Consider the following 15,470-nt stretch of genomic DNA (forward strand, 5'->3'; position numbering starts at 1 on the left):
TACAGCTGCAGCTTCTCTCTGTCTACATTTCATGAAACAGTGAGAAACAAAAACTTAACTCTAAAAGAAAAAGATGCAGTTCTCTACTTTCTGCTACCTTATACCTCTACTCCAAAACAGTTCAGAGGATCTTATACTTTTTCAACCACTACATTTATTTGGTGACTTAAGTTATGTTGCAGATTCAGATTAATAATACAAAATTGTAAATAAATAAATATAGTGTTATTGTAGGATAAGATAATATAAGGGGGGGAATTCACAAGTGTGTGAAGTAGTTCAGATATATCAGGGCCAATAAATGATCAGCAGAGAATGGGAAATAAAAAAGTGATTTATTTTAATAATGAAATTATAGCTGATAAATGTTATATGATATGATTTGACTGATTATGCCAAAGCATTTCATTTGAATTCTTTGGCAAAATGCTCTATAAAAGTCATCAACACAATTTTATGTTGCCTACAGTTTTCTGAAATGGTTTATTCTGCATAATGAATACTTTTACTTTTCATATTAAGTATATTCTTTTGCTAATAGACTTTTGCATTTTTAATACATGACTTTCACTACTTTTACTTAAGATGTAAATACTTCTAACATCACTGTATAAAGTAATATAACACGTTAATACTTAAGTAAAGTTAAAGTAAAAGTAACTTTAACATTTGTTGTTACAGTATTTGTAAATGCAGTTCTTTACTTCACACCACTGCCCTTTACAGCTTTTAATTTTTAAAACCCCGCACATGCGCAGAGCGCCGCCGACCCGCTGACACCGGTAGTGACGCGAAAATGGCGTCCTCCGCCGCCCGGCTTTCCGCACGCTGGTTATCGGCATCAGTTTCTTCTGGACACCGTAGCGGTCGTTTTCTGAATGTCTCCGCCAGATATACGGGAGTTTATGCACCGACGATATTACAGACGCACCGGGGAGGGGTAGCGGTCAGCCTGAGCTCCTGGACTCACCGAAATGTCGTGACATTGAGAGGACTAACAGGTGAGACAGCTAACTAACTGTTAGCATAACGTCCTAAATGTTAGCATAATGTCCCAATAGTTTTTTTATATCAGCACTTTTCATCACTGTTAATGACGCTAACAGTCTGTTTAAGTGCAGAAGCCTCGTCGTCCAGGCTTTATGGTGTGTAACGTTAGTTAGCAACTAGCTAACGGCTGTTTAGCCTCGGTCTGTGTGTGATGTAACTGCTCTCCGCCTGTTACTGTTTTGCAGTATGACATCAGTAACACTTCTCTGTTCACCTGCACTGACCTTGTAATCACACCGCCTTTGTGTCAGCATCATTTGGTTTTTCATGATATTGTTAGTGCCGGGTCGAGTCTTGAATATAGTGTTATAATTGTACCCAGTAAACTGCATAACTTGACAAACATGTAGCCAAAGTGACAACCAAGTAAACAATCATATGCCATATTAATATTCTTGAATAAATGTGCTTTCAGGGATGTAAAGTAACTAAGTACAATTTTGAAGTCCTATCATTTTACATAGAGCTGTGAGACTGCTTTACGTCCACTACATTTTTTTAAATTTACATTTTCGTATCAATATAGACATACATTCCACTACATTAAACAGGGAAAGATTGTACTTATTGTTCCACTCCACCATTTAATGCGTGTTTGGGATTTTGTGTTCAAAATACCATTATGTGATGAGAAAATCTCATGCACTTTAACTTGAATGTAGCAAATGAAATGTGCAACCTTGAATGGAGCCATCGGTACAGTTAGTAAGGAGTTTCAGTTGTGGTAAAGTAAATAATTTGAGTAATTTATCCATTGTAGCGTGCGGTAAATATACCCAAGTGATGCTGTGCTGGATATGCCATCCTAGAACCTGGCAGATTTTTGGGGGGCCAATACCGATATGAGGGAGTAAAAAAGATATGCAATAAAGGCAGGATATTTTAAAGTGTACTTTAATTCCCAAAATGACATCAGGGCACTGAAACAGTAAACTTTCACTGGTATTTTTAATAATTAGAAATAAATATAAATTGAAAACCATAAATAGAACAAAATAAATGTACTAAGCTTGAATTACTATAAAGGATCAAGTACATATAAAATGCTACCTATAAAGCTAAAAAATATAAATAATTTGCATTATGGTATATTAAAAAAAGGTTCCATATTGTACACACTGGACAACATGAATGCTGACACTGATATAAACCAATATTGCTGTGATAATATGATATATGTAGTAATATTGGTTGGCTGATATATCCATCAGGCCCTGGGCTATGTAGAATGTGTAGTTTTGCAATGCAAAAGTATTCGTTATGAGAAGTCGTCTAGTTTGGTTCATATCTGCAGTGTCTGCTGACAGGAGTACAATCAGGAACACTGACATCATTTTATGTTTCATGCAGACATTTTATGGACATTTCATAAATGATGTGCTGAGTGCCTAAGTACAGTAATTTTGGACCTTGTCAGTGATTAACGCTGTGACTAACAGCCTCTTTTGTACTTCTTGAGGCTGTACACAAAAAATTCAGCATTGCTGTACATTGCTGATACTTTATCAGTGTCTGAATATACAGTAGCACTCCTGATTAAAAAGTCCTGTTTGGATCCTTTTCTCTGCAGGCACAAGATGTCCCCATGGCACTGCCTGCCACTCGTTTCACACCAGCTGCAAGTCTGCTAACAAACAGGACTTCTATGAAACCTTGGGTGTCTCCCGCACTGCCTCACAAAAGGACATCAAGAAAGCTTATTACCAGGTCAGAGATCAGCTTCGCTTTGTCACGCTGTTGTGAAAATATCTGTGAGGTTGTGATGCTCAACTGCCTGGAATGTTAAAAGACCTTTGTTTGTTTGGATACCTTTAGAAAAAAGTTTAAATCTGATGCTTTCTCATTCCCTGCCCTCTTACTTTTTGCCTCTCTCCAGTTGGCGAAGAAGTACCATCCGGACACCAACCCAGATGACCCAGAGGCCAAAGAGAAGTTTGCCAAACTGGCTGAAGCCTATGAGGTACAAAACCAATTACGATTCTCACTTTATGTAGGTTCAGGGGAAGCAGTAATCTATGATAAACAGTTCAAACATGTGCGGTAAACCCTGAATTTCCACACGTTTTTGTGTGTTTGTGTGTGAAGGTGCTGAGTGATGAGGTGAAGAGGAAGCAATACGACACATACGGAGCTGCAGGCTTCGACCCGAACCGTGCAGGGGCCAGCCAGCAGCAGTACTACAGAGCCGGGGGGACCAGTATAAACCCTGAGGAGCTCTTCAGGAAGATCTTTGGAGAGTTTACTGGAGGAATGGGCTTTGGAGACATCCACAACATGTTTGAACAAAGGCCCGAGGTCAGAACTCCATCACCACCTTTCTCACTGCCATTGAAACCTATTTGCTGTTATTTTTGTTAAGAATTACTTATCAATATCTTCTGTTTCTCCACAGTTTGTGATGGAGCTTACATTTTCAGAGGCAGCAAAAGGCGTGAATAAGGAGCTGAGTGTGAACATTGATGACACCTGCTCGAGGTGTGATGGAAGAGGCAGTGAGCCAGGCACCAGGGTGTCTCATTGTCACTATTGTCACGGCACTGGCATGGTGAGTTTCAGACTGACAGGTGTCAGCAGGACCCTGTAACTTGTGGCGCCATCTTCAAGTTCAGTTGGTTTACCTGACAGGATTTCACCACACTGTACCTCTGTGCTATTAGTCAGCCACTGTACATTATATCAGTGTCTGTGTCGCCCCCTGCAGGAGTCAATCAACACGGGTCCTTTCATGATGCGCAGCACCTGTCGACGCTGCGGTGGGAAGGGATCAATCATAACCACACCCTGTGCTCTGTGCCGAGGTTCAGGCCAGACCAAGAAGAGGCAGACAGTCACTGTGCCAGTTCCTGCTGGTAGGTTCTCACATGTGAGGCATAAACGTGGAGACAAATTCACTGATCTCTCTCATAAAGAATGCTTTTGCACAGAGGTTGCATTAGACCAGATCTGCCTAGATTTGGTCTGCCATTAGGTTCAGTCTGACCTGCCTGATGTTTCGAGTGTAAGAAAATATCAAATGTTTATTTTATTCAGAGAAACAAACCTCTGATATAAAGAACTCCTTGTTCTGTTTTCTTTTTGTGATGTAAAATGCTTTTAAAATATGAAGGATTCCTAGTTATTAATTAATTTTTCATAATCTGAGCTCAATGGGCAGAGTTTCGCTTTGTGCAGAAAGTCAGCCAATTACATAAACTTTGGATCCTGGTACCATTTTGTGTTTTAACATTCAGTACACACATATAATATAATTGGTGTTTGGTTTTGACCTGTGGTCCAGTCCAAGGAAAAGGTTCAGGCACCACTGCTTTAGACTTTCTTACTGTTTGTCATTTTGACGGGTGGAGAGGGTCATAAAATTCTGCCATAATCTATTGTTACCTGTGATTTTCATTTTTTAAATAATAATGAGACATTGGAGGTCTGCTGACAACACAGTTTTTTTCCCACTTGCTTGTCCCTCTTCCTCCATCACATCAGTCCCTCTGATTTCACGCCGTTTATCAACCACATTTTAATTATTGGGCTCAGTGTTGCTAACTTGGCAATTTAATCACTAGATTTAGTGTCTTTTCAGACCCTTATAGCACCTTTTATTACTAAAAAGTGACTAGCGACATATTTAATGATATATTCAGACTGTCAGGGAAAAGGCAAGAAATATAGTATCGACTTAGTATTTTAATTTGTCAATATGACAGACATTGCCAAAAAAAATCAATCAAATATCGGTTTAACACAACCTCTGCATATGCACCTCAGTGCATTGATTCTCAGCATATCTCAATCGGAGTCTATGTAAACTTGGATTTGGAAAATGTGTTATGACAAATACATGTTTTGTGACATTTTCTCACAGGAGTGGACAACGGTCAGACCGTGCGCATGTCAGTAGGGAGCAGAGAAATCCTCATTACATTCAGGGTAAGTTTTGTTGGCTTTTTAGGCATTCAAAGAGTTATTGATTTCTTTAGAACCTGAGTTTGATATCTGAAATGTCTCTGTTCAGGTCCAGAGAAGCCCAGTGTTCAGGCGTGAGGGAGTAAACATCCACTCAGATGTGTTGATCTCTATAGCTCAGGCCATCCTGGGCGGCACAGCCACCGCACAAGGCCTCTACGAGACCATCAGCATACTGGTGAGTAACAATATAAAATTATAATGTTGAGTATGAGGCTGATCTTTCTACTGATAATACTCTGGGTCTTGTCCTCTTACAATTCAATGGGCCTCATGCAAGAACCACTCGTACGAACAGATCTGTTCTTAAGTGGTGAAAACTTTCCCTTAACTCTCTCCTCCCGCTGCGGTCATCGATCACCCCTTACTGTGGCGAGTCATTTTCATGTCGGGACGTTTCCTCTCTTTTTTCATTGACAGTCAGGTAACACAGCATGAACAGCACTCGCTTTTCCTGTTTCTGTGCTTTAGGAGGTCTTTTAATTCCACTGCTGACACTATTAATATGTCAAATCCTCCTTTATGGATCTCTGAAAACGGAGCGTTCTTCTTTTTTCTCTTTAATGCAATTTTCATGAGTGAACACTTCCTGACATATGGAGCAGGAAGTGCAGCCACATATGGTATTATTGGGGTGTTGATTATGCTAATTTAATTTAAGTCTCATGCACATGCGCTGAAATACACACAGGTGGATAATTTATGCTTTTTTTTTTTAAAGTTACGAGCATTTGTTCAATCTGACGTGGCGTGTTCATAAAGTAAGAGAAATCTAAGATAAGAATACGAAAATGTTCTTTCATGAGGCCCAATATTCCTAAATGAAAGCGCTGTCTGTGGTGTAAAGCAACTGACTACACTTAAGTTTTGAAGTACTGGCTCTTAAATTTATTATTAATTTGTCTCCAAGTACATGTCCTTACACACAGTTTCAGTGAAACACCTTTCTGTGATCTGTGTTTTCAGATTCCTCCCAGTTGCCAGGCTGATCAGGTGATCCGGTTGCAGGGTAAAGGCATTCGGAGGGTGAACAGCTACAGCTATGGAGATCACTACGTTCACATCAAGATCAGAGTGCCAAAGTAAGACTCACACAGATATACTATAAACATGTCAGATTTACTGATTTTTTTTCATATAAAAAAATACATATTTTACAAAGTTGTATTCTACATACATTCTATTCTTATATGTATTTATATATATTTTCCTTTTACTTTGTACATTTTCTCTTCTTTGTGAAAATCTACTTGACAATAATAGGTCTGATGTCTTTGCACTGTGAAGTGATAAAAACTACATGCTTCAGTTTGTGGCATTAAATTAAATCTTTCGTTCCTGCAGGAAGTTGACTCGTAGGCAGCGCTCTCTGTTGCTGACTTACGCTGAAGAGGAGGCGGACGTTCAGGGGACGGTCAACGGTGTAGATCGTTCTGCAGGTCAGAGTTAAGAGATCAACTCCATCATTCAGTTAAAACATCACTCCACCCTAGTTTGCTGACAGACAAACAGTAGACAGAGATAATCAGTTACTTTGCACTGCAGCAGTGTCAGTAGTCAAGCTGATGTAATGTGTGTTTGTGTCCAGGAGGGGGCAGCACAAGTTCAGGTTCTGGTGCAAAGTCAACCAGCTCAGAGGAGGGACAGGACCAGCAGCAGCAGGAAGGAGGAGGCTTCTTCTCTAAACTTAAGAAATTGTTTAGCTGACACTCAGGCTGCAGGTGAGAGCTTCAAACCGTCACAGAACATCTCACTTCTTACCTGACACACTGATGTTTTGAAAACTTAAACATAACATTCAGCAGTGCTGTACAAATGGCGATTTCAGTACCATCTCTGCACTTACATCTAATGCAAGTCAATTTATATGTAAAGCACAATTAAAAACGACAAAAGTTGACCAGAGGGTTCTGTAGCCACCCTTTAGGACACCAAGGTCATGTCCTTGATTCTGGTTTAGGGAAATTTAGTATTTTATGGCATGAGAAAAAGTTAATATTCTACAGTTCCACATACATGTTGGATTTTTTGAGTCAAAATCCTTAAATTTTACTGTTTTGGGCAAAAAAAAAAGTCAAAGTAACAGGATTTGTCATTTCTCCACCAGAACTGCATTTCTCATTGTGTAGAGAGGAAATTGTAGCAGTCCCATTCATGTTAAAAATGTGGAAAAATAAGACTTTATTAACTTTTTTGGTGACTAGTCAAACATTTCTAAGAGGTTACACTGAGGGACTTTGTACTCGAGACCAGTTATGTCAAGCTTTTAACTTTTTTTTTTTCTTCTCCAGGTAGAAAACCACAGTGAAAATGTTAAAGGACAACAAGAAATCCACTGACTGGGCCTCCATGCTGTCTCCTCCCGCGCTGGGGATTGAGCAAGGAGGAGGAGAAGAAAGGCGGCAGAGTGGTATTTGTGTTGACACAGTCACACATTGTTGAAGCTGTGGTCGGCAAACAGGCCACATCGACGCCAGGTCCACCCACACACCCACTGGCCCGTCACCACAGACAGGTGCTGAGCTGAGAAACTCAAGAACTGCTGGAAGAGGAACAAGATGGCAACTACAGAGGACTATTGTGGTCTAACTCTCCTGCCTGCCTACCGTCCGCTCTGATCACTGAGCCACAAAATGCTCTACAGACAGTAACTGTGTTTAATCAAATCAAGTAAGATGACCCAGAAAAATGTCAAAGCTAAAGGTCAACTTAAAAATAATTAGACAGGATGACCACCTGCTGAACTCAAAGGTTTTTATTGTATCAGACATTTGACCTGGAAATGGATAAAAATGAAGATCAGCAATTCTCCCATTATTTTTTGTCTCCACCCGCACCTATTTTCACATGTCCAGCAGGTGTCTGAAGAAAAAACACCTTACAGACCACGAGTGCAGTTGCATTTTTCCATTTTTGAAGGAAGAATTTAAAAATGTAAATGACAGCTGTTTGGGCACAAATCAAGACTGTTGTTTAACAATGGCAATAAGCAGTCAGTGCCAAACTGTTTTAAATCAAATCATGACCTTAAAAACAAATTGTGGACTTGAAATGTGACACCTCCAGCAGTCACAGTGCAACTCTGTTCAAAGAATAAAACAGACATGCAGATATTTGGGAAGTAAAAAAGTTGGATGGGTTTTTAGGAAAAACAGTTTTTTTTAAAGGGTTAGTTCAGATTTTTTGAAGTGGGGTTGTATGAGATGCTTACCTGTACTCAGTGTATTACCTACAGAAGATGGTGGGTAGCACACCTCCAATATGGAAGCACAAAAGAGGCAGGAGAAGCTTACAGTTTAAGTGTACACTATTTAGAATATTTGCACCACTTTACTTTACCATCAGAGAGCCTTTTTCAACAGGTACCTGAAGCTACCGTATCCCTTTTTAAAGTCACCAGAGTTCTTTCGCAAAAATAGTAATTTCACTTCGCAGAACACAGGAGTTGCTGGTCCGCTGCTGCCTCGATCTGTTAGTTTGTGTTACTGTGTGACGTTCGGAACCAAACCGGTTTTAAACACCGACGTCACAATAACGCAAACGAACCGGATGAGGCAGCTGTAGACCAGCAACTCCTGTGTTCTGCAAGGTAAAATTAGTTTTTGTCACATGAGTCTGGTGGCGTTGAAGAGAGTGATATACCTTCCTTGTACTGTTGGGAAAGGCTCTGTGGAGGCAAGTAAGAACAGTGAGAACATTCTAAATATAGTGTACACTTAAACTGATGTGCTTTTGTTTATGTTGCTAAAATAAGTTTTGCCGCACTGAAGTACATTACTTAGCTTCCATGCCGGTACTCCTGCTGCTTGGTCGTGTCTAGAAGGGAACCCTTGATTTGCCAAACATGCTAGTTTTATTTATTTATTTATTTATTTCACTCATTTCATCTCATTGTACACAGCAAGAATGTTTTATGACGTGACAGTGAGATAATCTGTAAAGGTAAAACACCTGGTTAGGGAAACATCATGGTTTAGATTAAAGTCATTTTTGCAGGTCTGGGGTTCCCTTTTATACAAGACCCTACTGCTTTTCAAAACTGGAGGCATTTCGATCACCATCTGCTGTGGGTTAACACTGGCTGTGGATAAGTACGTCATACAACCCCACTTCAAAAATCTGACGTCTCAATCCTGACACACTCTGGATGTTACAACCTCCAAAATAAACTCTGGTCCTGTGAAATTTGTGAGCACATATTCCAATATTATAGAAAGAAAGAGGAAGGGAATTTGTCGCAGTCAAATTTAGTTGTACTTTGGTATGATTTGTTGTACCTGTGTGTGACAACAAACTGTGCAAATATAAATAAAATGGTAAAGCACTGACAATCGTTTCACTCGTCATTCATCTCAGTCATTTTGAAAGTAAGCTCTTAACATTTGTTGTAATACTGAAAGTCAACAGTAGATGGTGGTGTGAGTCAGTTCAGTACTACCTTTAACACTGACTCACTCCATCACCGTGTGTGCAGCGTCTGAACAGAAGCTTTTGTGAAGGGTCATCGAGACCATTGCTTCACTGCGGGGTTTCCCAACTGTGCTCAGACTCAGTGGTCAGTCTTCACGAACGGGACTCGTGGTGCCTCCCGGGGAAGAGTTATGACTGAATATGAAGTCAGTTACATGTGGAACAGGCCGGTGGCTGGCTTTAGCATACATTCCCACAGTATATTGTCTGTTCATGCTAAAAAAAAAAAAGGGGGATGTGGATCGCAGTGCTGCTCTGCGATCCACAATGTGTTCATCACTTCACCACGCATTTCCCTTAGAAGCAGGTCAAAGACCTATGATCAATAATCTGAAAATATCTGCAGATGTTTGTCATTTTGAGTCTCAAGGTTTTTTATTTTTAATCCTATTTAAAAATAGACAATGCGGTTTGAGAGAGATGAAACACACTCATGCACATGTATCAAAACTTAGGAGAAATTGAAGTTCATCACTCACTCTTTGACTCATTCGTCCAAAATATCTGAACACAAATTCAGTAGATGAATAACAGGATTATGATTCTTGCGTTGATAAACTAAACCAGAAAGCACTACTGACGTGAGTGAGAACAACAGGTTTCTACAGTGACAGTCTGGTTACAAGGCAATAACTTTTACATAGACTATCACTTATTTATCCATCTTGGTTTATGATCATCTTATGCTCATCTTTTACAGTTTATTTTGATGACATCACCTGTGACCACAAGACCTGACACAGGGTGATTCTAAGTCGTATTCATGTAGATGCTATTTGACACCAAAAACAAAATTCTGAAAAATATTTTTGCTGAATTTTGAGAATTGCGCAGTTTATGCATAGACCTGTATTGAACAATGAAGACAGGAACTGAAATGATAACAATAAATGTCATGTTTCATTAGGATGACCACCAGAAACATTGCACTGGCCTTTGAGTTCTTCCTTTTTGCAAATAAGTGAATGTACAATCAGCTGAGGAATTATCATCTTTCACATCATTGATTTCTTTTGCAGTACAGTTTTAATCACCACCTCACTGGCGATACTGTTCTTCTATTACAGCACCATGGTTTGTTTAAATATTAAGTTTATAGCGAGTAGCTGTCATTTCAGTTCCTGTCTTCATTACTCAGCACTAGTGTCTGGATGAGTAGTAGTTTGGACATAATGTGCCTCATCCTCTTCCAATTTAAATATGAAACCATGGAAGGAACTTGCAACTTTACATACAAAATGCCCACATTCATTTTCACACTAATTTCTGTAGTCAAAATAACACTAGATAGCAATATCTACTTGCCATGATTTTGATTTCCAGTGACGGTAGAGCCATTGCAATTTAGCACAACGCTATTTTTAGCAGGAAATATGGAAATGTATATGGAACTTTTTCACTAATGAAAAATGTTTGGTTTTTAGGGCGTGAAAATGACAGTCACAAACCTATGAAATTCTCAAAATTCAGCAAAAATATTTTACAGAATTCTGGTGTTAAATAGCAGGTAAAGTTAACGTAAACTGCAAACAAAAAGCTAATCTGACTTGGCAGAAGTACAAATCTCACTTTCTTCAAATGCTGTTGTGTATGTTGCTGTTTAAGTGCTGCATTAAGCTGATATTTAGACTTCACTTTGACCTCTACTTAACTGGAAACTCTAAATATACAATTTAACCAGACACCAGATAAACTTTCAGTGGTTATCTTGTTTATCTGGGAGGCTGTCTGGACGGTCAAAAGATGAAATACTTTGGCTGGTAAACTGCTGAGAGGAAACGAATGTGTCCAATTAATGTCTAAATATGTTCAAATAAATCTGTTGAAAATTAATATGTTTGAAAAAAGACTGGATATTCTACGCTTGACAAATGATGGAAATTAGATTATTATTGCCTTATACATATGACTGGACCATAGAACCTGTAACTGGTATTCAAGAGTCATTTAACCATCTATTGATGGGCTCAGAAGGCGAATAGATGGATGATTTTTCTGTTTAATCAACAAATCAGTATATTGCCATGCATACAATAAGAATAATCAAAAAGTACATGACTTGGCTTACATTTTTAATGTATCCACTAAGGTTGAGAAGAATCTTTCAAGCCTTCATCGGGGCTGGATTACAGAAATTTCCTGTCTGATAAGAGTCCAAGATAGGATTTTTTCCCAGAAGTAAATCATAACTAACTTTAAGAATCAGATGGAAATCCTAAATCTAAATCTAACACTGTTTATCAACTTTTATGTATGTTACCTAGCAACCAACAATGAGAGAAACTTAACTTCGAAACAGTGTTGGTAACATCTGTAGAGAAATTTAAAAAAAACTTTTTTGGGGAATTAACACTTCTGTTAGCATTTTAGTTAGCTGCTGCTACTGCAGGTGGAAAAGTGAACAGCTTAACGGTTATCCTAGCAGAGTCAGTTTAAAACTTTGGAGGTTAGGATGCTTGTATTAACTTATACCAACAATAATTACCATGGCTACCAAACGGTAAAGATAGGATCTGAGTGTCAGGAAGTTTCTGTAATACTGCCACAGGATTCTATTTGTAGAGAAAAAAAATTGAAAAACTATGTAAGAAATGTACAGCCATTTTCTCTTAGAAATTAAACAGTTTACCTGAAATACATGTTACTGCTTTATCTCACAGGTAAGTATACTAACTGGCTCCAACAGTGCTGAGCTGCTTCCAAACAATTCTGCTTGTAAGTAGATGAACAGCCATAAAAAAGAGACCTCATGGTCTGTTAGAAAGTCACATATGCATTAAATTAGGATGCTTAGCATGAAGACATTAAGACAAATTGGCAGAATCCTTTCAAACAAACTTACTGGTGCAGCCTCATGGTCTCAGACAAAGGATCTGAACAGACCACTCCCAGGCCTTAAATAACATCCCCTTCTTTAAGCTCCTCCCCCATGGACTGACAGGTGAACCTCTCCACCTGCTCCCAGTCTCAAAGAACTGACATTCAAATGTGACATTCTTGATTAATCTTCATTCTTGTCCAGATTACATCACTCACATCAGCAGCAAAATCATAAATATGACATAAATGATAAAGTTCACACGAGGCGGCCTGAACTTCCCTCTCCGGGCCTTTGGGATGCTAAAAATTACCACCATTCCCCGTCATTATCGTGTCGTCATAGTTGTAAGTCACCCTTGCTCACTCATTAGAGTATGTTATGATGAGTAGGTTGCCAAACTCCGTCTTACTCATCCTACTAAATCCTTTGAAGGTGGAAACGCTTAGTTTGCAGGACCGAACCCAGGTTTCCCTTCGTGTTACTCCCCTCTTTGGCTTGGAGAAAAGGGAGGGAAAGAAAGAAGGAGAATTTAGAATTAAATGTGAGAAAGGATTATTTTTTTTAGTGTCTGTGCATCTATACTTAATGTGAAGATAAAACTGTATGTTACATCAAATGACAGAAGGAACACTTTTATTCATGTCATTTACCAAATGTGTACAAAACGCTTTATTTTTGCTTTATACAAGAAGAAACTGAAAGTTGACACATAATCACATACAGAGGTCAGACAAGTTACATGCAGAAGACATGAATATGAGCATAAAAAACTTTACAACAAAATTCTGCATTTTTTTAAAACCTTTTAAAACACATCAAACAAGAGACATTTTCTGTCCTCCCCTTGAACTAAATGGAGGCGTTGAGTTTCGAGAACCAGAGGATGTGTTTGGTTGTGGATCACACGATCCTCTGGATGGTAAATTTGCTTCAGTTTGGGTTCATGTAAGACTTTTTCTGCTTCGGACCATTTATCTGTATTAATATCCCAGGTATCTTTATTAATATCCTAGGTCCAGTGTGTACAATTTACGGGGATTTATTGGCAGAATTAATTCATTTCAATCATTTTCTGTAACCGCTTATTCCCAAAGGGTCGCTCGCGGGGCTGGAGCCTATCCCAGCTGCCACTGGGCGAGAGGCGGGGTTCACTGTATGACACACATCCTGAGATAACTTCCTGGATTAATGTACTTTTGTGAACTGAAACTACAACTTTTTCCTAAATCTTCTCAAGTTGTTTTTGCACCTAAACTTAACCATATAGTTTTGGTGGCTAAATGAGACCAGACTGTGACTGTTTTTGGGTTGTGTCTTGTATTGACTTGTCCCCCAGTACTTTGTAAATGCAGTTAGACCTACCTGGGTTTTTTTTGAATGGGTTTTTAGGTAGATGCCTTGCTAACACAAGCTGTATAGATTTTCACATTCTGTTTTATGACACACAATATGTTAAAAAAATAAATACCCCACCCTGGAGTTCTGAAGCTTATACGTGTCTTTAAGAGGGCGGTTACTAACAAGCGGTTAAATGAGAGTACAGAGGTTGTCGAGGACATTTAACATCACGCTGAACACTAGTCACTTTGCGGTGGTGATGTTAAGTCATGTCACCATGATGCAGTTTGTTTATAGCCTAACATTATAAGCATAACATAAGCAGTTCAGGCTGGTTTTGGTGAGGTTGTGAAAAAATATGTAGGCCTGTACAAAAAGAAGACTGAGCTGAGAAGCTTCTATCTCTCCCTTCTCTGCTGGACGTCCCTCTCACCAGACAAACCAGTTTACAATCATTTAAGACAAACATTTCAATGTGCAAACAATAAAACTAATGTTGATTACTATAACTGCCCTGACAAAGAAATAATAAGTTGTTTTGGGTACTTTAAAAAGAATAGTGCCTGAAACAATGCAAACATAATAATGTAATGCAATAATGTAGATACAACAACAATATATATGTAACAAAAGTAGAAAACAAGTTGTTTTCTGGTTTTAATTTCAGTTTGATTCCACATGCTGATTTGAAGATGAAAAACAAGAAAAACATGAAGAACAAATTAATGCATTGCATATTTGTTTATTCTGTTATCAGACAAGTTGATCACAGCTTTGGACAGAGTGTACACACAGCCCTGTCGTATAATATACATTTAAATTGATTTTTTGGCTTTAAAATCAGATTTTAGAACATTTCTCAACAGTATTTCATTCTCTTATTTAACTGAATATGTTCCTCTGACCTCTTTCAAAACCAAGACTGGCACCAAGCTAAAGACGTCAAAGTTTCTGAAAAGCTGACAGTTAGGAGAAATAATTCTTTCACTGAAGAAGTCTGTATTGAAATGCACAGCTATGCATTATGTTTAACATGAATGGGAACAGACAGACAACAATAACCTTTACAACCTGATTAAGTGACAGATTTAACCCAGACAGCCAGACTTTACCAAAGTCAAAAAAAGGCAATTAAAGGTTGGACAGAACGACCAACTTAAAGACATTATTTGACCTTGTGTGGCCATAAAGGCAGAACCTATATAGACCCTCAGCTATACAAAAGCTATAAAAGCCCTTGTCTGCCAATCATGTGTGACTGACGGCTGGTTGCTGGGAGTAACTGGGAAAAGTAAGTAGGCATCATGAGGAGTGATAATAGACTTTTCCCTTTAGTGTTACAGTACAACAGCCTCACATCTTCTCACGGGGGTCGCACAAAAAGGTTAAAAGCAGAGTATTAGAGTTGCAGGGTGCTCTTTTGTTACAATTGCAGCCTGATGGATAATGGATAATTATATTTTGAGCCCACAAATGCTGTCTGTGCAGGCAAAAAGACTGACTGAGACGTGGAGAGGACATTTAGATGTGATGAATATATGGAAGTCTTATAGCCGGTGACAGACAGCGTGTGAGATTTAGTGCCCTTCATGCTGGGAAGCAACCCATCGTAGGCCTGGTTTACCAGCATTATTCACTGGTGCTGTTGGTCTGTCCACTGGGAACAGGGGTTTGTTTTATGTGGAGTGCACTAAGCCTGGGATTTGTCTGCTATGCTCCCACTGGGTTGGCCGAGTCTCGAGGAGGACACTTGAGGTTGTAGATGGGGCCCTGAAGCTCCCCGTCCCTGCAGGGAAGTGAAGCTCAGACCTGGACGGCCAATAATCCTTTTAAC

The 15,470-nt window shown here is 39.0% G+C and overlaps 1 protein-coding gene across 1 annotated transcript; it reads left to right on the plus strand.

Annotated features, from left to right (window-relative positions):
• Window positions 1–772: 772 nt before the first annotated feature.
• On the plus strand, window positions 773–7,804 carry LOC146329581 (dnaJ homolog subfamily A member 3, mitochondrial-like). The gene is made up of 12 exons (XM_084714847.1): window positions 773–1,001; window positions 2,621–2,757; window positions 2,927–3,010; window positions 3,136–3,345; window positions 3,443–3,595; window positions 3,752–3,899; window positions 4,907–4,971; window positions 5,057–5,185; window positions 5,974–6,089; window positions 6,352–6,446; window positions 6,596–6,728; window positions 7,299–7,804. The coding sequence occupies exons 1-11, from the start codon at window positions 797–799 to the stop codon at window positions 6,712–6,714; spliced, it is 1,461 nt and encodes a 486-aa protein (XP_084570973.1). The 5' UTR covers window positions 773–796; the 3' UTR covers window positions 6,715–6,728; window positions 7,299–7,804.
• Window positions 7,805–15,470: the final 7,666 nt, after the last annotated feature.

Source organism: Lutjanus erythropterus, chromosome 3 (assembly GCF_056507025.1).
Source record: "Lutjanus erythropterus isolate fLutEry1 chromosome 3, fLutEry1.hap2, whole genome shotgun sequence".
NCBI lineage: Eukaryota > Metazoa > Chordata > Actinopteri > Lutjaniformes > Lutjanidae > Lutjanus > Lutjanus erythropterus.

Excerpts from the sequence above, each read along its gene's own strand:
- LOC146329581 (XM_084714847.1), top strand. The coding sequence starts at position 797 with ATGGCGTCCTCCGCCGCCCGGCTTTCCGCACGCTGGTTATCGGCATCA. Across the intron at positions 3,596-3,751 it reads ATTGTCACGGCACTGGCATG|GAGTCAATCAACACGGGTCC; the intron begins GTGAGTTTCAGA and ends CGCCCCCTGCAG. Across the intron at positions 6,447-6,595 it reads CGGTGTAGATCGTTCTGCAG|GAGGGGGCAGCACAAGTTCA; the intron begins GTCAGAGTTAAG and ends GTTTGTGTCCAG.